This window comes from Prionailurus bengalensis, chromosome B2 (assembly GCF_016509475.1).
Source record: "Prionailurus bengalensis isolate Pbe53 chromosome B2, Fcat_Pben_1.1_paternal_pri, whole genome shotgun sequence".
Lineage (NCBI taxonomy): Eukaryota > Metazoa > Chordata > Mammalia > Carnivora > Felidae > Prionailurus > Prionailurus bengalensis.
In genome coordinates this window covers 110945660-110969657 of record NC_057349.1, presented here as the reverse complement: position 1 = coordinate 110969657, position 23998 = coordinate 110945660, and the positions used below count along the sequence as shown (strand labels likewise).

At 32.7% G+C, this 23998-nt stretch overlaps 1 protein-coding gene across 1 annotated transcript in view; it reads left to right on the top strand.

Moving 5' to 3' along the window:
* Positions 1-23998, top strand: part of TRDN (triadin) — a 395011-nt gene that overhangs the window by 343553 nt on the left and 27460 nt on the right. Inside the window, exons 25-37 of the mRNA XM_043592239.1 lie at positions 1855-1881; positions 2374-2403; positions 7487-7516; positions 9119-9166; positions 11002-11049; positions 12386-12403; positions 14405-14449; positions 16483-16503; positions 18236-18262; positions 19024-19062; positions 19434-19469; positions 20235-20279; positions 23143-23166. Of these exons, the coding sequence (XP_043448174.1) occupies positions 1855-1881; positions 2374-2403; positions 7487-7516; positions 9119-9166; positions 11002-11049; positions 12386-12403; positions 14405-14449; positions 16483-16503; positions 18236-18262; positions 19024-19062; positions 19434-19469; positions 20235-20279; positions 23143-23166 (438 nt within the window). The remainder of the gene's footprint in view (positions 1-1854; positions 1882-2373; positions 2404-7486; positions 7517-9118; positions 9167-11001; positions 11050-12385; positions 12404-14404; positions 14450-16482; positions 16504-18235; positions 18263-19023; positions 19063-19433; positions 19470-20234; positions 20280-23142; positions 23167-23998) is intronic.

Sequence of the window (23998 nt, the reverse complement as noted above, 5' to 3'; positions counted from 1 at the left end):
AAGATAATATTAGTGCATAAAAGGGGAACACAGTCCAACAACCTCAGATAAGTTTTTCTGAAGAAAAGATAGCTGAGCTGAGCCCTGTGTAGAAGTTAGCCAAATAAAAGTTGAAGGAAACAAAACTCTGATGGAAAAAAATTTAAAAAATCAAACTCTCTGCATAAATGGTGAGATATTGCATGCTTGGGAAGTAGAAGATTCAATACTGTTAAGATGTCAGTTGCTTCCAACTTGATCTATAAAATAGTGAAATTTCAATGAAAATCCTAGCAAGTTATTTTGTGAATGTTGACAAACTGGCTCTAAAATTTATATGGAATGGAAAAAGACAATAGCCAACACAATACTGAAGTACAATATCAAACTTGGAAGACTGACACTATCCAACTTTAATGCTTACTATAGAGAACTATGGTATTGTTTCCATTGTTTCTTGCCCTGGTCTCAGGTACGTTACTCGTGTGCTTATGCTGGCTGGCGCTCATCTGAAGATTTAAGAGGGCCTTCCACAAATCCCTAGAACTTGCTTTATCTCTTTTTCTCTCTCTTTCTTATTCTCTCTGCAGTGCTCTACTTTATGTGATTCTGACCTGTGATCTCTAGCTGTCTTGGTCTTTCCAGACTCCCAGCTCCATCTCCTCAATTCAGCTCCATTCTGCATTAAGACCTTATAATTCACTTAAGTCATTAAGCTGAGACAATCATAGGACACACCTCATTTGTTTCCCACCACTTAAAAATCAGTCCTTTGTTGTCTATGTTCAATATCTTTAAAGCCAGTGTTTTGTGTATTTTGTCTGTTTTCTGTAATTTTAAGTGGATGAATCAGAAATCAAGTGAACAGGAATTTAAAAAGGAAAAAGTGATCGATATAGTTAATTATATCCATTGGTACTGGCAAGAAGGGGGGGATTGGTGACCGGAGAGACCTGATAAACAAAATGGTGGGAATAAAAGCTAGATTTTAGTGAATTTATGATTAAATGGGAGTCAGGAAGTGTAAAAAGCATTCCTAGGAAGCTGAGTTGAACAATGATGGAAAGGTACTGGATGACATTTGTAAGGGAAGGTGTTTTACAGTAGGTGTTATTTACTGTCAAAATCTTTGTTGAGACAAAAAATAAAGAAAATTGAAACTGATTATGGATAAGGCAGAGGTTGACAAACAATGGTCTATAGATTGATTACCAGTCTTTTCTGCAAATAAAGTTTTATTGGAATACAGCCATGCCTATTCATTTCCATATTATTTATGTCTATTTCTGTGTTACAAGAGCAGAACTGTAGAGTTGTGCAGAGATCATATGGCCCAAAGCCAAAAATATATACTAACTGATATTTCATAGAAAACTTGTCAATCCTTACACTAGGGATCCAATATGCAATAAAAGCCTATAATGTATTTTTAGTCATTTGGAGTTCCAAATTCAGTAGCAGTCATTTTTAATGTATTATACTAGGACAGATAACATTAATAGTATTAATGGAAATGAAAACAATAAGTCTAATTTTTTTTTATTTTCAACAATAAAGGGTTAAATAAAAGTAATTTCTCAAAATAAAATTATGTGCTCTGTCTTAATATTAGACTAAAAAGTTAACACTGATAACAAAATTTGTGAGCAAATTATTTTTAATGGTGCAATGAAATTAAAGTTTCATTACTTAAAAATAATTTTTTCAATTAGTGATTTTGTGTGGATAGTAAATTACATATCCTGTAGAATTTTAAAAAAGTTGGAGTATGTAGTTTTATTTAGATTTTCAAATATGTAATATTCTATCACATTTGAGGTCAATTCAATAACAATTGAATGACTCATTCTCTAATAATTTTTAAACTTTTTCTAGGCAAAGAAGTCAAGCCTAAGCCTCCACGTATGTCATGTGCATGCCAAAAAATAAATAAATGGAACAAATCTTAAACATATGCTTTTACTCATCCTCTGACTTCATAGTTGAGTATTTTGCTTAAAATCAAAGGCTTAACTACTTTGTGTAGACAATGTGCTTAATATCCTTGTATTTCTAATATCCTTTGTATTTTTAATATCCTCTTTGTTTCTGAGAATATGCTATGCTAAAATTTTCTCTCATCCTTTGTTCACTGAAGGTACAAAGCAATACCTTTTGTTAACTTCTCATAAAAATCTTAGTTCACATTTTCATTCTGTCTTAAAATAATTCATGCTGTGATTGATAATAAGGAAACTTTATTTGTCTGTTTGAATCAATTTGCTGCATTCATAATAAGAAGAAAACTAATATGGCAGATTAAAAAACAATGAATAATATGTAAAAGATATATGTCTAAGTACAGGAAATAAATATCTTTATATAATCATCATTATTAATCTTCTATATTTTTAGAGCCACAAGTAAAAAAAGAAGAGAAACCAGGTATGTATATTTTATATATAGACTCGTACTTGCATTCCATATTTATAAAGAATATCATATTACTCCTTTGCTAATGTGTCCTAGTGCAAATATTATACAAAAATGTTATCTTTCATTAACTCTTTAAAATAAGACAAACATAAAGCATATTTATCTATTCCACCTCTTCCTAGAAAAGATTGTACTTACAATGGAGAAAGTGCTGAGAAATTGATATGGTTTAATTAATTAATTGATTGATTGATTAATTAAATTAATAAATAATTTTATTTATTATTATTTATTATATATAAATAATCATATAAATTTTATAATTTATATAATTATTTATATATATTTATAAATTATATAAATAATAAATAAATAAATAAATAAATAAATTAATTAATTAAATTTATTCTCAAGTTAGCTAACATACAATGTAGTCTTGGCTTCAGGAGTAGAGTCTCATGATTCATACAACACCCAGTGCTCATCCCAACAAGTACCCTCCTCAATGCCCATCGCCCATTTTACTCACCCTCCCAACCCCTTACCCTCATCAAACTTCAGTTTGTTCTGTATTTAAGAGTCCCTTATGGTTTGCCTCCCTTTCTGTTTTTATCTTATTTTTGCTTTCTTTCCCCTATGGTCATCTGTTAAGTTTCTCAAATTCCACATATGAGTGAAATCATATGATATCTGTCTTTCTCTGACTGACTTATTTTGCTTACCATAATACCCTCCAGTTCCATCCACATTGTTGCAAATGGCAAAATTTCATTCTTTTTTATTGCCAAGTAGTATTCCATACAATATCCATTATATATATATATTAGATCTATCTATATATCTATATATATAGAGAGAGAGAGAGACAGAGAGACAGAGAGACAGAGAGAGCTCATCTTCTTTATCCATTTATCAGTTGATGGACATTTGGGTTCTTTCCATAATTTGGCTGTTGTTGATAGTGCTGCTATAAACATTGGGGTTTGAATCAGCACTCATGTATCCTTTGGGTAAATTCTTATTAGTGCAATTTCTGGGTCATAGGGTAATCCTATTTTTAATTTTTTGAGGAACCTCCACACTGTAGAGTGGCTGCATTAGTTTGCATTCCCACCAACAGAAGAAACAATTGACTAATTGAGTCAATTACAAAACCCCTATTTTTGCTGTTTATTCTAGGACACAGACATCCTGCCAGAAAAACAGCTCCCCTCACTCTTCTAAGTCCGATGAACATTTCTGAGGGCTACAGTAAGCAGCAGACTTTTTATAAAGAATACACAACAATCTGATTCTCAAAACAATTAAAACTTTTGTTCATGTTTGCCAACTATTAGTGTTATAAGGCTGCTGTAATAAAATACCACAAACTAAGTATCTTAGTACAGCAGAAATTTATTTTCTCACAGTTCTGGAAGGTAGAGGTCTGAAATCAAGGTGTAATCAGGGCCATGCTTCTCTTGAACCCAGAAGGACCTTTTCTTGCTTCTCCTGGTTTCTGGTGTTTGTGAGCAATGCTTGGTGTTCCTTGGCTTGAAGTTGCATTATTCTAATCTGAGCCTGTGTTGTCCCATGGGCATCTTCTTCCTTTGTGTCTTTATCTCTGTCTTTTCTCCTCTTCTTGTAAGGACACCAGACATATTAGATTAAGGAGCCACCATACTCCCATAGAACTACATCTTCACTAATTACACCTGTAAAGACCCTATTTCCAAGTAAGGTCACATTATGAGGTACTGGGGGTTGGGACTTCAGCCTATCTTTTGGGGGGAGCACAATTCAACCCATAAAGGCCAATCTTCTTACCCCCCCAAAATGCATGTCCTTCAGATGTAGCAAAATACATTCACCTCATTCCAACATCCGTAAAAGTCACAACCATTTTAGCAACAACTAAGTCCAAAATTCATCAATCTAAAGTCCCAAATCTCATTATCTTAAGCATTTATGGGTGAAACCAGGGTATGATTCTTCTCGCAGAAAATTTCTCTCCATCTGTGAAAACAGAAGACAAATTATCTGCCTCCAAAATAAAATAGTGGAACAGACTAAGATAGAAATTCCCATTTCAAAAGGGAAAAAACTAAAAGGAAAAGAAGGGGTTATGCATCCCAAATAAATCCAAATCATAGCAGGAAAAATTCCATTAGATGTCAGGATCTGATATCTTCTTTGACTGAGTACTGTGTCTTCTAGGCCTGCTTGGGTGCTAGCTCTGCCGTTCTATAGAGCCCCCCAGCTGGCAGCCCTGCCCTCTCTACCCAAGGAGTTCCCATCATCCCAGGTCTTTGAATCCATGGCTCTTCTCTTGGAGTTGTTTTTTTTCTGTGTGTCCATTCCTGTCCAGGCCAGCATTGTTTTTACTTGTATAGAATTCTCACAAACATGACCAGTTCTGCATTTAATTCATGAGGGTCCATGTCACTGGACAAAGAGTGTCCTTTTTAGATCTTTCCTCATAACTACATCTCTGTTCCTACCTTCTGCTTAGGTGGGTAGATTGGACCTGCAGGTTTGTCTGGCCACTCTCTTTGCTCTGTATCCAGGGCACACTATCTCGATAGGTTGAGAATTTTCCATATCATCAAGTGCTGGTTCTTTTTGATTAACAATTTACTCCTCAATTTATCTTCTCTCTCACATTTTATTATGTGCAGCAAGGAGAAATAGGGCTGCCCCTTCCACACTTTAATTGGAAATTTCTTCAGCTAAACCATGTTCTTCACTTATAAATTCTACCTCTGTTACTTAAACCCTAGTTTGGCTGCTCACTGCTTGAAAGCCAATACAGATGTTCTTTGGAAAGGAAAGGCTGCTTCATTCAACCTTGAACTGATGTCCAAAGACCATCTCCCAGGTTCCCAGTTAAGGAGTGGGGATTTTTAAAGGGGAGATTCAGGGTAGGAGATTACATACATATTAGTGAAAGGGATGGGGAACTTATGATTATTCATGAGGAACGCTGGAGCACGTGAACCAGGCAAACATATATGTAACATCCATCTTATGTTCACTCTGGAGTGGGGACTTAACACCAGAACAAGACAAAATTCAGCCCCTGACGTCAGGAGGTTACCTTAGGGCAAGAAGAAGGGGCTATGGACATGCTCTGAGAGCTGCTTTAACCTGGATGGGGTCTTAGGCTTGTTTTCTCAGGTAAGGAATTCTGAGCCTTGTTTGTTCATAGGTGAGAATCATGTAAGTTGACCTTGAGTCCAGACCTCTGTGGAGACAGCTAGTGTATTTGTTAGTGGAGTCTGAAAAGACACAATAGCTAACTAGAAGGAAACCGTTCTCTGAAAAACAAACTTTAAACCTTCTCCTAGTTTCAACTTCATTAACCCAGGGGGCACAGTTTCACTTACTCTATCTGAGGAACACAATTCAGCCAAGCTGTCTGCCATTTTATAGCAAAGATCACCCCTGAAGTATATCCAATAGCATGTTCCTCATTTCCTTCTGGGACCTTACCAGGAGCACATTTAACATTCCTATTTCTAGGAACATTTTGTTGATATATGTATTTGATGATGATATACATATTTTCTAAATTATCAGAAGCTTTCTTCATAGCTCTTACCAATTCTAAGTCCTCAGCAGAATAGACTCTAATGTTGGTATTTCTGCCAATATCCTTTTCAAGGCAATCTAGGCTTTTTTTTTAATCAAGTGTCTCAAAAATCTTCCAGCCTCTTCTCATCAGCCAATTCCAAAACCACTTTCATATTTATATGTATTTGTTACAGCAGCACCTGATCTCCTGGTACCAAAATCTATTAGTTTCCCTGGGTAACTGGAATAAAGTATCACAAGCTGGATAGCTTAAAACAACAAAAATTTACTCTCTCACAGATCTAGAGGCTTGAAGTCCAAAGTCGAGATGTCAGCAGAGCCATGCTCCCTTTGAAACATGTAGAGGAGAATCTTTCCTTGTTTCTTCTAGCTTTTGATGTTGTGAGCAGTCCTGGTTCCTTGGCTTGTAGATCCATCACTCTAAGCTCTGCCTCCACCATTACATAGCCTTCTTCTCCCTGTGTCTCCTTTGGTGTCTCTTATCCTCTCCTTATAAGGACACCTGTCAGATTGGATTAAGGACCTACCTTATTCCAGTATGACCTCATCTTAACTTAACCAATCATATCTGCAACAATTCTATTTCCAAATAAGGTCACATTCTGATATATGGCAGATTAGGACTTCAACATATCTTTTTGTGGGGTACAATTCAAACTATAACTCTGTTTGTCTAAATTTCTAAATCACATAAGAACTTAATTAGATATATTTCAAAGACACTCTTCCTATTCCGCCATCAAATCATTTACCTTATACTGACATTGAAACTATACTCCACAATAATCATCTTGAGAAAACAGATTTTTCGAATTGAAATCAATCAGCAGTAGCAGCAACTTAATGACAGATAAGTACATGGCATGATATTAACTACTGTGTGTTTAATAGTCCAGCTCTGGGGTGCCTGGGTTACTCAGTTTGCTAAGCATCTGACCTTTTTTTTTTAATGTTTATTTATTTGTTTTTGAGAGACAGAGAGAGAACACGAGTGGAGGAAGGAGCAGAGAGAGAAGGAGACACAGAATCCAAAGCAGGCTCCAGGCTTTGAGCTGTCAGCACAGAGCCCGACGTGGGGCTCAAACCCACGAGTGGTGAGATCATGACCTGACCAAAGTTGGACACTAAACCAACTGAGCCACCCAGGCGCCCCAAGCATCTGACTCTTGATTTCAGCTCAGGTCATGATCCCCTGGTCGGTGGGGTCAAGCCCTGCGTCAGGCTCTGCACTGACAATGTGAAATCTGCTTGGGATTCTCTCTCTCTCCCTCTCTTTCTGCCCCTCTCCTGTTCATACACACTCACTCTCTTTCTCTCTCTCTCTCTCTCTCTCTCAAAATTAATAAATAAACTTAAAAAAATAGTCCAGCACTAACAAACTAGCAGGAAACTGAAATCATTTTTAGTAAAATTCTGCCTTTTTCATAATGGTAAACAGAATAAAATAATTTCTAAAAATGAATTTGTGCTCGTTTATTTTTTCAGATTTTAAAATTTCTGCCTTTTTGTTTCCCTTTAGAGTCACAAGTAAAAAAGGAAACAAAACCAGGTAAAAAATATTTGTATTCTTAAATAGATACAAAGCTGATATTGCCTTCATCTTAGAACTAAAAGAGGCTTACCACCCACCAATGGAGATTTACAGGGTGTCCCGGAGCCTTATTGTTTTTCTTACTCTGTTGCTCAGTATGGTTTTATATCACTGGATTAGCTGAGAAGGGGGATATTCTGTAGGCAAAAAAACCTAGAATATGGCTTTAAATGGACCACAGCAGATACTCTAGGTTTCAGGAGAGATGTCTGGGAGTCCTTCAACCCTAGTATTATCATATTTAATTTGTAGGTTTATTTCCAATGACATAGCAGTGACAAAATCACAGACTACTGGGATTTGAAGAGAAAAATGACAAGAATTTATTAAACACCTGTTAGGAGCTAAGGAACAGCTTAGGATTTTTATTTTCATTATAATGCTGTGAGACACATGGAACATGACAATTATTATTCATATTTAATGTGTGTGGAAACAGCTCAATAGACTCCACTCAGAAAACAATTTATTTTTCCAAGGTTTTCCAGCTAATAAATGTTGGAGCTAGGATTCTGCCCATGTCGGATTAACTCAAAACTCTGGGTGCTTCCACTAAGAAATTGTCCCATTCTAATGATTATTTTATGAAGAGGTAACATTGACCTAAAACCAGAGTGACCTTTCCAAGTTTACATTGCTATTTAGTGTTTAAGTCCTAGCTCTGGTACCAACTAACCACTGACCTGAAGCAAGTTAAAAAAAAAAAAACCCTCAGGCTCCATGGAAGCTATTTCTTCACTATAAAAAATTGCATACCAAACTTCCTCAATGTCAACAAATTCAAGAATCCAAGTTTAAATGTACATACAACACTATATTACCCTTTTAATTCTCACCAAAACTTACCTAGCAACTGATCAGAAGCTTGATCCTAATTGCTCTTATAAATAATATATTGTTAATGTATCAAGGCTTATGAATGCCTAAGTACTGTCTTATGATTTATTTTTTGACTGTATTTTTTTTGCTGCAATTCAATGTTAGCAGATGGAAACATTTTGCATTTTCCTTTGTTTTTAAACTGGAAACCATTGGAAACTTCTAGTTAGGCCCAATGCCATTTCAAACTTTTATTTATTATTGGAAAATAACACAATTTTGCAGGTAATTTAATTGATTCTGTTTTTTATATATAAATGTTTCCTTTAGAACTTCATCTGAAAAAAAACTCAAATACATAGGGCATGTATTAATTTTATCTGTAATGCTTACATAGAATTTTGACAAGAAAATTTTAAATATTTCCAGTAATATGCGTTTGCTATCTATGCTTTAGTATTTATGCTTTGTTACAACTTATCCTTTGTAAAATATAAGTACTTAAATGTAAATAAGAATTCTTGTTATATTGTTTTCATGCAACCAAAACCATTAAATTTTTCACTTAAAATGACATGAAAACTTAGAAACAGTTTTTTTCTGTGTGAACATATTTCTGACATGTGTCTGTTATTTTCTGCTAAACAAATCACTGGCCTATGGAACAGAGAAAAAAATCACCGTATGTTAATTTATAAAGCTTCTAAACATCTGAAAAGATTTTATTTTTATTATTTTCAGAACAAGACAGAGCAAAACCGGAAAAGACTGTTTCTCATGGTAAACCAGGTATTTTGCAGGTGGTGTCTATAGTATAAAATTGTCTCTCCATGTTCTGGTTTCAGCAGAATGAAGAGTCTCATGTCAAATCTAAAGTTTTTAGGGACGATTCAAGTCTTAAGTCACCCAACTTCTAGAACATCTCCAATTTTAGTCATCTCCACCATATTTTTTGAACTGAGGACTTGACGTGTAACAGTAACTACACAGTCTATCCCTTCTCATCAGATACTTAGCTGAGTAAGATCATCACCTCCAGCACTGAGGTGAATGGGCTCCATGGTTTACTTCTGTTCTGCATGGGACAAGATGTCCTTGGGAAACTTACAATTCAGAACGGCTCGTTCAAACATGACATCTTACATTTCAAAACCCCCAAGAAAAGGAAATCAACATTTCTCCCTGTTTCCTCTCCTTCCTTCCTCCGTCTTTGCCTCACTTTCTTTTTTTTCAACCCTGATCTTACATTTTGGAGAAAGTAGAGGTAAGCCAGTGTGTTCTGCTCAGAAAGCGAGATACAGAATTTACCAAAACAAATGTATTAATTGTTTTTTATTTAAGACTAAAAACTTTTAAGTTTTCATTTACGCTAATTAAATATGACTTTAATTTTGAGGCAGTCCCAAGCCTCAGTTATTGTCCTTCATTCCAGGCTGAATTGTTTACCCGAAGTTGTAAATGGGGTTAGGCCAGAATCTTTAATAAGGTAAAAGCATACTTTCTGTAAGCATATCTTAGGAAACATTTTCCTTATACTTCTAAAATTTTTACTTCAGGAAAACTGTTTACAATGGGTTTGAGTCCATTTGCTTTCATTTGCTCATGCTTTAAAATACATGACACACCAACAAAAGAAGCTATAGGAGTAGAAAAAGCAGAGCTGTAGTGTGAGGAACCAAGAATAACCGTCTATATTGACATAATCAAAACCTTAGAACCTCCTCATTTAATGAATGATAAAATCTTGCTATTTTCTTGACTCTCCCAAATGTCAGTCATTTTGAGCTGAAATACAGAGAGTGAGAGAGTTTAGTCTCCAAGTATACAGCAAGCACACTGTCCTCCAGCCACACCTTTCTTTTATTTTAGTGATAATATCCGTATTCTAAATTCTGCTTCCCAGGGAAACGTTCTAATTGATTAATTCCCACTGCTGAATTATTGAAAAGTTTCATTTTACATAGGATCATTTTAATAATCTCTCTACACCGATCCAAGTCTCTTTATGTCTATAAAAACATAGAGAACAGAAGACATCCCATAAATGTACCACTTTGCTCTTCCCCAGCTTTGCACAATAAAACACACACACACACACACACACACACACACACACAACGAAAACAAAACAAAAAAAAACCCTTGGGTTTTCTCCCATTCTGAACCCTAGGCTAATCCTGGGTTCCCAGGGAGGTATTTTGCACTACAGAAATTAAAAAATGCTTCTTCCTGTTCCAGTTCAATTATTAAAAAAGTATATGTGCTTTTTATTAAAAAAAACAGAACAAAACAAAACAAAACAACCCCTGCATAGATAAATACAGTGAAATACAGTGAAGGCAAGGCATAGGGTGTATATTGGCAGGTTAGGGGACGATTCCAATTAGGAAAACTTTTTTGGTAGGATAGCTGCAAAGGATGTCTGCAGCTGGACACATTTTCTTTGTGTTCCATCCAATTTGAATAAAAGATATAGCTTGCTGTGTTTTTGGAAAAATAGCTAACTTTTTCTCAGTATTGGTGTTATTTCAAAGAGAATACAAAATATCAAAGTTGACTTATGTCACTGTTTTATAGTAATGTATTTAAATTTCCTACTTGTGTTAAAATTTTTCCTATCACAGAAGAAAAAGTTGTCAAGCAGGTAAAAGCTACTACAATAGAAAAACCAGGTAAGATATTTCATATTTTTCTTCTGTGTATCAGCTTTATGTTACATGGGTACACACACACACACACACACACATTTTCACTGAAGTGTATAGTTTCAGTGCCATAAATTCTAAGATTTTGAATTCTTATAAATCACTAAAATATATACTCAATAAATTAACAGTGGAAAACTAAAGAGATATAATTTAATTTTTAAGTGTGTTTGATCTAAGCTTGCATGTAACTCATAAAGTAATCCAAGTAATACATTGATTATCATATACTATTAGGTGTTTAATCTTATTTCATTTTAACTTATTTTTAAGTTTATTTATTTATTTTGAAAGAGACAGAGACAGCACACAAGTAGGGGAGGGGCAGAGAGAGGGAAAAAGAAAGGATCCTAAGCAGGCTCCACACTGGCAGTACAGAGCCTGACGCCGGGCTCAAATTCATGAAACTGTGAAATCATGACCTGAGTTGAAACCAAGAGTTGGATGCTTAAGTGACTGAACCACCCAGACACGCCAGAGCATAGAATATTAAAATAGTTCATCTCTCAGTATTTCCTGTGAGGAGAAAAAAAGGAACATACACACTTCTCCTATTCTGAAGTTCTTTCCTAGAGGGATGAATAAAATGGAGTCTTCATCTCACATGACATCCTAAACCATTGAATCTTTTCCATTGAATTCCAACATCGAAATTCTACCCACCTGGACAACTGACAGTTAATAGAGTCCCATTTCTTTACTAAAAAAAATCATTTCAAAGGAAAAAGTCTGTGAAGTAATTTTTTCATTTTAACTGAGAGAATCATGATAATCAGCATTTAAATACAGTTTCTCAGTGGAAAATATAATAGAATTCAGGAAAGAACTAATTATTTATATAATTATATACTATTAACACATGAGGGAAAAAAAGAAACCTTATGAGGCCATTTACACATGACCTCTTATGTCCTTTGTACTCTATTACAGCCATTGTCAAAGCTCATAATTTCAGCTAATGTTCCTCTAATGTGCACCCTAAGGTGTTAATGTGGCCCCATGAGTATTTCATTTAGTTATATGGGTATTTAGAGATTATCAAGAAGCTAGCCCAATGTACTTGTGTGCCAAATATAGAGATTGCTTTAAACTTTGCATACATTCTATGTGTCATAAATTTTCAGAAAGCAGTGTAATTGATATATTTGCTGACAGTGAAAGGATAGTGCTCAGAGAGAATGGAATAGCTTAATATAAGAAGAGAATCTAAAACTAAGAAGAAATAAACACAGATGGTAAAGAGTTATTTTTTCAAAGGTTTGCACTCATCAATATGCCATTTACTTTTCTCCACTCTTTACAGTCAAGCTCAAACCAACAAGTAAGAGATGAAAAGAATAAAATCTGAAAACTAATCCTTGGCTATTTTAACACTTTGCTTGTTTTTTCTTTAATTGTTAGTTTTCGTGTTGCCTAAGTCTAAATTACCTGTATAGATGACAAAATAAGGTTTTGCAATAGCTTTGATTTAACATCTTTGCCTTTCCCTAGTAATTAATACTTTGCTATAATTATCCAGAAGAAATCTCTGGAAGTTGTATCACCATTACTAATACTAAAAGAGCGATTCCTTATAGGCTATAAAATACCACTAAGAAGTTAGAGTAAACAGGCAACCCTTCAAACACACACAGTGAATAACAAAGGAAAATAAAATGATACACAATTATCAGTGTTATGAACCACATATTGATTTTGATTTGTTTGTTTTAAGTAGCATTAATTATATTGCAGGTAGACTTTGCTTTTTCAAAATCCATGAGATTGTAATCATATTACCATTTGTTTATTAAAATCATGAACTTTTCTTAGGAGTGTGAACTTAAAAGATCATTCATTTTACTGCTCAGGAATGATACAGAGATTACAGTGACAGAGAGTTTAATAGGTGACTATTAGGCTCAGAAGGGCAATAGACTCCTTGTCACATAGATAGTAAATAAGTCCAAAATTGTCTCCAAGTTTTGATCTTGGTCCTTGAAAGTCATGTATATGAAACAACTTCAATGAAAGCATGATTAGCTGTTGCTCAAATATGCTCCGGATCCTATATCAAAAAAAGGATTGACCCCATCCAAAGATGAATTGGGTGAGATCAATTAGGAGACCATATGGGTGGTTTCAGGAGATAATATGCAAATATGTGTAGCTTAATAGAACATATTCACATCCTGGAACCTGTTGCATATGTTTTGAATATGCATTTTTATATGATTATTATTACTGTAATCCATTATACTTTTGTAGTTGCCTTTATTATGACAGTTTAAGAAATTGAATATCAGCTTTTCAATTTTATTTTATTTTGCATGCTTATTTAATATTAACATTTATGCAAATTAAGTTCATGAAAGTGTATTCTTAAATGCTATCAATCTCTAATTTACAAATATCCAGTTTAGTCTTATGACAACATAGGTTCCGCATCTTCCCACATACTTCACTGCTGGTGCATGACGTTGGGGAAACATAGTAGTACTTTTAGAATCTCCAAATTCAGGAGTGAGTGAAGAAAAAGACAGATAAACATCAGTAACAGCTCAGGAGGACTAACCCAGGGTGATTAGAAAGAACTAACACTTGGCAATGATCCAAATATCCTCAACTCCATTCAATGTATCCTACCCATAATGGCTTCATTTGAAATTCCACTTTTGATGAAGGAGAGAGATCTATTTTTTTTTTATTTCAAATATTTTTCATGGGACTAAGAGAGATACCAATTACACATTTGATTCCATTTGTCATGTCCTCTAATTAACAGATTCATCTGTGAGAGTTCTAACTGGACCTGGAAAGAGAAAGAGGTCCAGGAAAACAAAAATACAAAATGTGGTACTTTCTGGCATAGGGTGGGTCTAGGTTCAATTTTCAACAATAAAATAATGTCCAGCACAAATTACTTCTGATCTGGCAAGAAAGGAACTAGAAGGAGTCAGAGAGGTACAAAGGGGAGCTTGTAAAATGCCAAAGAGAAATGTCATCTGCTTTAAAGTATCCCTAAGGAATGACTCTACCTTTAGCAGAGAAAGAAAAATCCTCTTTTTATTCTCCTTTTGTCGTAGTCTAGCCTCTTCTTCCTATACCACGTGGCCTCAAGAGGGCTAGTACCTTTGTATCTAACAGGTTGCCCTGAGAATGAACCTGACTGTGTTTATAATGCGTTTCTATGGCAATATGCTTTCTGAGTTCCAGCGTGCAAATGACTTTGAGGGCATGCTTCCCATATAAACTGAGGACCACTTGTAAACACATAAATAAGAAATGCTTACTACACAAAAAATCCACAGATTGCCAATTAATTTTTAATTTCTTTTTCTAGAAAAAGCTGAACATCAAGAAAAAGAATCTCCATCTATAAAAACAGGTGTTTTTACATTCTGTCTTAATTGCCTCTTTGTATTAAATTTAAAAATTAAAACAAAGCCTACAACTGTTTTTCATTTTGTCCTGGTAATTTTTAGTCTTGTGGTTTTTAGCAAAATCTAGTTTATCTGATATAGATAAGCTGACAATCATACATTTTGCTGAGTATTATAACCAGTATGTATAGGATTGCCAAACATATTGTTATAATACAGCAGTATATTTGGTTTCATGTTTTTTTTTTAAATTCTAGTTATGTAACATATAGTGTAATATTGGTTGCAGGATTAGAATTTGGTGATTCATCACTTACATATAACATCCAATGCTCATCCCAAGAAATGCCCTCCTTAATACCCATCACTCATTTAGTCCACTCCCTGTCCACCTCCCCTCCAGTAGCCCTCAGCTTGTTCTCTATAGTTAAGAGTCTCTTATGGTTATAATACAGCACTATTAACAAAATAGTATTTGATTTCATGATTCACAAGCACCTTTCGCTGTTGTCAATATCAATGTCATGTGTCATACTGATTAAGTCAATTCACTGCTGATAGTATTGTAAAATAACTTGCCAAATTGCACAAATTACATTTTACTGAAAACTAATCATGAATTTCAGCTTGATATATTTTCTTAAATATAAAATATATAATTGCTAGCTTAATATTTAAAAAAATACTACTCAAATTTTAAAACTATAATAGTTGGCATGGTTCAAACATGAAGGCATACACTATAGGAGATTAATTGTGAAAATATACCTCCTTCTCCTCTCTTTTTCCTTATTCTACCAGTTCCTATTCCAAAATATCCAATAGGTAACGACTGTTATTTCTTATTGTCTCCTTCTAGCAACATACATACATAGCATATACACATAATATACATATACATACATGCTTACATAAAATAAATATATATCCCCACTTTTATTTTTTTACACAAATTATGACATACTCTATAAGTTACCATGTCCCAGATTTTTCTATTTAAGAATGTATTTTGAAAATTTGAATTAGAAATGTAAAAATTAATTCAAATTTTGAAATTTTAAATTTGAAATGAATTTTACATTTCAAATTTGAAAATTTGAATGTATTTTGAAAATAATAGTATTCTATTAGATAGTTGTATAGTTAACTAATCTCTGGTATGTTTAGGTTGTCTAACAAGATTTCTATAATGATACAAAATAATATATATATATATATATATATATATATATATATACACATATATATATCTACCAGTCTAGTTTTGTTACTTTACATTTGGAGTAAAATTTCTTAAAGTGTTTTAGTGAAATGGTATATACAATGTAATTTTTATAGATAATTCTAATTTTTCTCTGATATAAGTTGTATCAATTTATATTCCCACAGTTAATGAATTAGAATTAGTTGACCCAATTTTGACTGATTTGAATTGTTCACAGTCATGACCACATGCTGTAAACTTTTTTATAAATAAATTGATCTTTAGGTGTATGACTGCGTAATGTTTTTAGTTAACAGTTTCAGAAGACAAGGACTACTGGAGAAAGAGGTCATGTATTTGGATGGTATAGTTCTGTGGTTTTCATCTATCACTCATTTATTCCCCCTGAGATTTTATAAAATCAGTTTCTTCATTTAAAATGCTGTATTGGGGGACTTAGATAGTTAATATGAATTAAAGTTAACATGTATTCTGCAAAGATGATGGTGTAATATGCATTTTATGCTATTTAGAAATAGTAAGGCATTCAAATTTTTGTGAGCATTCATATTGCATCAAATCAAACATGAGGTTTTATAGGGATAAAGAGAGACCAAGAGGATTCTATATTTGAAAGCTGTACAATCTCTTCTACAGAGAATTCATTAGGAATATAACTTTAAAATTCCTCAAAAGGCATTTTCTATTGCTTATTTTAATATAAGTTTAGCCTATTCCTATTTTAACTCAGACAGACATAAGAATATAAATGACTGATATTTTACCTATGGGTGGAAATTGACCACTGGTTTTCTTTTCTTCTTTACTTTTTAGACAAACCCAAACCAACTACAAGTAAGTGTAGAATGTTAAAATTAAAAATTTGCTATTTAATTATTTTAATTTTATAACCCTTGGAGTTTATATGCAGCAGAGAAAGGATGGTATGTTTATTAAGGCGATAGTCATTATGCGATCACCTATGTAAATCTGGTGATTGACAAAGATTCTGATTGACAAAGAATAATGTGTATGTTGTGTTCATTTATCCTTGAACATGTCTTTATTGGGCACTTATTAGCACACTATACCAGGATATGTGAGAGAATGCCTACAATGTTTTCTGTTGTCATGCCTGTGTAATAAATACATTTACCATAATAATGCCTGTGTGGAAAATAGTGGTTGGGTCTTTCTTTTATGTACTTCCTTTTGTTTGTGAGGATGTATTGAGTAAACACAGTATGGAGATCCCTCTAATAGTTGCTTCTGAGTTCGGAAAATTTAGAACACATAATACCTGTCTCCAATTATTTAATTTTAACTACATGAGCCTTTGATCATCTTACTTTTTGAAAGCCTGAAGGTGAATTGTTTTTAGTTTCAAAATCACTGTTTTATTTTGACATTCCAAGAAATAATACGAATATAACAGTTAATACGTTTTGAAAATTTATGTTTTGTGTAATTTCATAAAAATTAAATCATTATGTATTAAATCATGACCCAGACTTTAACCTGGAGTAAAAATCTGTGCATTTCAATCTAGCAGCTATATCTAAAGTTTTGAAATGCCAAGGAATAGCTTGGTTCCTTAAAAGTATCATAACAGATTCCTTACAAATGCAGCAACAATTTTCTTATAAATGAATTTTATGTTAAAATATTAAATGTTGCCTTTGAGTTGGAGAAAATCTTTAGCACATCTAGTTTTTATTATTTCTATGGATATAAAGAGTATTGTAAAATTTAACAGTTGAAAGTCAAAACTAGAATGCTAATATATCACCATAATCCCTTGTAAATACTGTTTTGTTTATGACTCATTATTCATCTTTCATCTTCATTATTATAAAATATGTTAATCAATTTTTCTTGAATTTTTAATATAGCTTCCAGAAAAGTTATGGAAGACAAAATCAAATGTATCAGGTTTATAGAAAATGTTATCACTTTAAATGAATTGTGAGGAAAAATACATTTTAAAAACCTGCCATGTTATATTTTAAAATATTATTGGTCTATGAAATAGCTGAAAGAACAAAAAGAAAGGCTGGTTTTATATTATCATAAAGACAAGTAGCATTTTATTTCTTGTCTCACTACTCTGACAATAGTCACCATGAGCTGAATTTATTTCTGAGATGTTTTTCAGTCTCATCCCACGACCCCACCTATTACATTTAGTATAACTTCTTATATGTGTAGTGGCTTTATAATATTCAGTGAATAAATGCATGCACATATGTATGAAGATCAAGTTAAAAGTTTGTGAAACAGAGCTGTATAATTTGTAATTAAGAAAACTAAGCAAAGGACTTCAAAGTGATTCATTCTTCTATATAGAATTAGACTGTTTTAGATTCATCTGTAGAGTAGTTCTAATTTCAAAATAGATTTCTAGTTACAGTTTTCAGAGATATTAGTTACCAGTGTGTTTCTTTGCCATTTTAAGTATATGTGTTTATTGTCATTACCGGTGGAATTTAATAGGATACACCTGGAGGTAAAGCTCAGTTGTATGCTACTGAAATACAAAATTATTCTTTCCCTTTCTTTTTCTATGTATTCTTCTTTTTTTCTAAAGAAGAAACATCAGAAATCATAGAATCAGGTAAATATTTACTTTCCCAAAGGAGGTAATATAGATCAGTTGAAACAGATCTGTATGTAAATTTATCTTTATCTAGCTGTGTAACATTTAGGAAAATCCCTTACCCAGTTCAGCTTCCTGGTTTCCTCACCTATAAAACAGGCAAAATGGCTTCCCAAAAGGCTTACAACAGTTAAGTATTAAATAAGAAACATATGCAACATTCCCACTACATAATTACTTGTCACTCATTACATATTGATTTTCTTCTCACTCTTGTCTGATAAATATAGTTGAAGAAAATCATCAACCAAAAGTGTTTTGAAAAGCCTGTGTCCACTTTTGGTTTGGAGATATTTTGTGACTCTCATTGTTTTCAATCCATTGTTTTATTTATTGAGCACCCATAGCACCAGTCAAATACTCATTTCCTTAAGGAAACAGTTGAAAATTCAGATGTTTTTTCCTGTTGTTACTAGTTAACATTTAATAAATGAATGGCTTGCTTTACCTCTACTTCAAAGTACATTTTTTAAAAAGACAAAAAGAAAAAGGGAAGGGGCTCTGCCATACAGGTGACTGAATACAAGCTAAATAAGCATAACAAAAATACCTATGTTCTCACACATGGGAGGTACCCTCTTGCTTCACATCTTGCAAAAGTAGAGCCCTAACCCCCTACACTTATGGGATTAAGTCCTATCTCCAACTGTTTACTTCAAGATTAAGAGACTCATGTTTTTTAAACTGATAATTTCTTGTTATTATATTTACCCTCCTAGGGAAGAAGAAAATTGAAAAACCTGAAAAAGAAAGTAAAGGTAAAGATGACATTTAAAGACATATGCACCAAATTAACAATAAAAGCACATAAATAAAAAAACACAGAATTATATAAATTATGCCACTTAAAAGCAATTCATGAAAATGTGGGCAGCGATTTTAAAGCATATATCAGAATTACAATTCACTATAGGATTTTCCATGCAAGAGGTGTAGATATCACTTATTATTACATATGCAAAAAGAGAGAAATTTAAGTTCTGCTATTTCTAAATTAATACCATAGAATTCTTTTCATATAATACCTGAAGTGTGAATATTAACTACACAAAATTTAATTCCAAACCTTAGGAAGACCTATGAATAAATGTGATATATGATTCAAAATTACCTTCATTTTTTTCTACAGAAAAAACAGAAATGAAACATCTTAAAGAAGAAAAAGGTAATTTTTTACAAGATTGAAAAGTGAAATGCAAATCCCTGAAGCAAAAATATTTGAGTTGAGGATTATTTATATCACTTTAAAATAAAACTTTTATTTGTGTACATGATGAGAGCTAAGGTCATTTAAAAAAGAAATGTGGAAAATAATCAGTGGATATGTGGTAACGGCCATGGCAAAGGAACAGTGGATGGCAGGCCAGTGCCAACAAATATGTGTTGCACCATCGGTGAGCAACAAGTCTAGAAGCTGAATCACAAAGTTGCTATTTTTCTTAACATTGGGTGTATTTATTTGTAAACGATAAAAGATAATATGATAATCACTGATTTTCAATGCAGGTATCTGAAAAAACTTGCAAAGACCTTAATTACCAGAGAAATATTCTATTGGATCAAGAAGAAAGCATTCTTAGACATATCGAAAATATTGTTAATTATGAAAGAAGACAGATGTTTTCTTTTGTTTTTTAGTTTATCCTCAATTTCAGTTACTCAGGATGACCAATTGTTCGCAGATTCTAGTTAAATACTGTAATCAGTGCGATCATGTTATATCCCTGTTTATGCAAACAAAACAATCTCTACCGGTGATGTTTATTTTTGTTAGATGTTAAAAGAGAAAAAAATTTTAAATCATCCTGAGAAAATATTTACAACAGTTAAATATTCCCATTTTCCCAAAGCTTGGTTGAAGTGAGCCAAAATTTTTATGAAAATTCCCCTTAAAAATTCGTAGTTTAATTTACATTTTCCTTATCAACAGTCTCAACAAGAAAAGAAAGTCTTCAATCACACAATGTGACAAAAGGTAATCTTGAATCAACTTTGTAAATATTCAATTGCTAAGTTAGTATGGAGGTGCCTAAATTATGTTTGCACTTAACACTGAATTTTTTAAAGCAAAGAAGTCTAGCAGCTATACACTTCTGCCAGTAGCAGAAGTGGAGAGGCGGGGAATCTAGCAGGGGTTTACATTTCAGTGTAAAACTAGCCAACGTAAAGAAATCGAAACTATTAACAACATAAACATTCAATAGAATATTCTAGTACATACCAGAAGATATATTTCTCTATTACAAAAGACTTTAGTAACATGCATAAGGTCAAAAATGATATAGTGCTAAAAATAGATAGAGTAAGAATTATTTTATGTATTACATAAATACAGCCAAAATTATAAATACCTTTTTATTACCTAAACTTGGCTCTTTAAATTAATTCAAGAGGTGGATGGTGGAGGGATAATGCCAGCATGCACATGGAAGGGAGATGTCTTTTACCTAAAATAAGAACGACATGTTTTGGTGATTTGATCATCAAAAAACTACAAATGGGTGTTATAACTGAATTATGCAATCTGAGTGATATAATTTTTAAAAATCTAATTAACTCGGGGTACCTGGGTGGCTCAGTTGGTTGTGTCCGACATCGGCTCAGGTCATGATCTCGCAGCTGGGGAGTTCAAGCCCCACGTCAGGCTCTGTGCTGACAGCTCAGAGCCTGGAGCCTGCATCAGATCCTGTGTCTCCCTCTCTCTCTGCTCCTCCCCTACTCGTGTTCTGTCTTTCTCTCTCTCTCTCTCAAAAATAAACATTAAAAAAAAAAGAATTTAAAAATAAAAATAAATAAAAAATGAAATTAAAAAATCTAATTAACTCAAAAGGTAATGGTATTTAAATATTTTAAATTTTAAGGTGCTAAGTAAACATGCCATAACTGAACAATTATTTTCATTCATAGCAAATATATACATCTCCAGTGTGTGGAGAGAGGAAATGAGTCTTGTTTTTTACTGGTTCCTTCTTTCTGCTTAGTGTATTATGTACGCCTGAAATGACGTACTGAAAGGACATAGCTACACATAAAATTTAGACATATAGTCATTAGTAATTTAGACATATAATTATCAGTCATACTAGATGGTAAAATTTATATTAAGAACAAACCAGATCTGTAGAAGCATAAAGGGCCATAAATTTTATATCTCAACTTTCTTAACTTTTAAAATATTGCCTAGCATTTTTTTAGGATAATTAGCAAGAAGAATGAGAAGATATGTTATTTAAAAAACCCACTGGTACATCCTTTCCTAACGAATCCTATTAGTTCATTTAATCCTTAGAACAGGCCCAATCACGCCCAATTTAAAGACAAGGTAAATGCGATAAAGGAACATCTAACATCTCAGAGTGTTTACCTGGTAGAGACAGGATTTGGCTCAAAGTAAATATGACGCCAAAGACTTAACGGTTAAATCCATTCGATCCCACTTCCCAACCCTATCACACTGTGGCACATACAGGAGAATGTATGGGCACAATGAGGGCAGCCCAAAGAAAAAATGTACCCCTAAAGGAAAAAATGTTTCCAAGAGAGTGGTAACTCCTTTGTTACCCCACTGTGTGAGTCCATCATTTCCAAGATCTTTATATTATGAAAACACAGTAGGGACAAATTATTATATATGAAAGCACAAGACTAACCTGGAGCCTGTTGATTCTTATTCATTCCTTCATCCAACAGATAATTCATTGTATTTCAGTAAATGTTTACTGTACTCCTGTCTTTTAGTCAGTGATAGCATTTTTAGTCAGTGATAGCATTTTTAAAGGAAAAATAATAACACATGAGCCTTACTGAAGTATTTTTTCTAAATTATTTTGTGTTTTGAATACATGAGGTATGCAGCTGTAATATAACTAAAACCATAAGTATCTCAAATGAAAAAAAATTTTCTAAAAACCTTTCTATTGGCATTAACCACTTTCTGTAAATTTATAATCCCTAGGTTTATACTAAAAACTCTGCAAGTCTCAAAGTAAATCATATAATGCAGATTCCTTTAAAAATTTATGTTTTCAAGTCTGGCCCTTTAAATTAGACTAATGTTGGGATGGCAGCTATACTTGTGATGAACACAGCATAATTATAAACTTGTCAAATCAGCAAGTTATACACCTGAAACTTGTAAGATTATGTGTCCACTATACTAAGAAAAAAAAAAATAGACTAACGTTAGTACAATGTAGATGTTACCAATCTTTTTTTTCTTTCCAAGAAGTTAGAATATCTGTTACAGTATTTGGTATTTGGGACAATCATCTCACTTTATATTTTTGTCCGACATACATACACTTTAATGTAAAAAGATACTACTTTGAAGAATTATAGTCTCTCATTGAAACTAGACAAATGGTTATGAAAAATTAAACTGATTTTGCATGTTGCTTTTTAAGGTTTAGTTATTCATCATTATTACCTCTGAAAGGAAAATAATTCTTAATGATACATTTTATGGAATTTGGAAACTTTAAACAAATATTTACATTAATTACATCATACAGAGTAATTTTATTCAACTTAGTTATAATTAAAGTTGTACCAAAACACTCAATTTAACAAGAATCCTGCTGATTTTAGTAAGCGTTTAAAATGTAAACATGTTGTAACATCTGTAATAATTAAGAGCTTTTATTATATTTCACATAAAAACAATTAATACACTCAAAGACCCATGTTCTCAGGCAATAGTTATATTCTTACATTACATTAAGCAATAAGAAAGTCAAAAGATGTGAGATACTTTCATGTAGTCCATCAATGTATAATTTCTTTGCATTTTATCTGAGTTAAACAAAACTTTTTTTCTTCCCTTTTTTTTTTTTTTTTAGCAGAAAAACCTGCAAGAGTATCAAGTAAGTACTGCTTGTATTGATGATAAATTCTCTTTGGCATGCAGTATAAATTTCCAGCTGAAACTCATAAAATATTTATACTTTTAATGTGTTCAGAGACTGAGTCATTTCATACTAAACCCTCTGACAGAAATTTAACTTTTAAACTTAGTTATGTTGAAATTTAAAAAACTATGTTATTTGAAATAACTTGTAACAGAAATAATTGATCGTGTTCTCAAGCCTGAAGATTAAAGCGACTTGCATTCAAATACATTAATTTTTTTCAGTGATTGAAGCAAAATGAAATAAAATAATCCTGTTTCTGCCTTCAACTTTCAATCACTAAAGATTTGCTGTAGAGTACATATGATTGAGCAATAATGTTTTATTTGCTGGTATTTTCTAATGGTTGTTAACTTAAATATAATTATATATCTGAGAAGAATAACATAGCTAAGAATGGATCTAAGCTCATATATCATAAACAAAGTTCTCAGAAAACACTCTCTAAAATATCAATTTCTAGGTACCCAAAAGCATTCTAAATATATACAATACAACTTTAAATTTTCCTGTAAGTTCCTAAAAATTCTGAGAGATAGGAATTTTCCCTCCCATGTTTTCTGATTTTTAAAAAATCATTTTAAATCGATGCTGTCTAGTGCAATTTCATGTGAAAAACACATGTAATTTTAAATTTTCTGGTAAATACATTAAAAGGATAAAAAGAAACATGTTAAAATAATTTTAATGTTTATTTAAATATTTATATAAATATTATTTCATTATGTATCAGTATAGAGCACATTGATAGTTTACACTGTTTTTTGAAATCTTGTGGTGTGTGTCT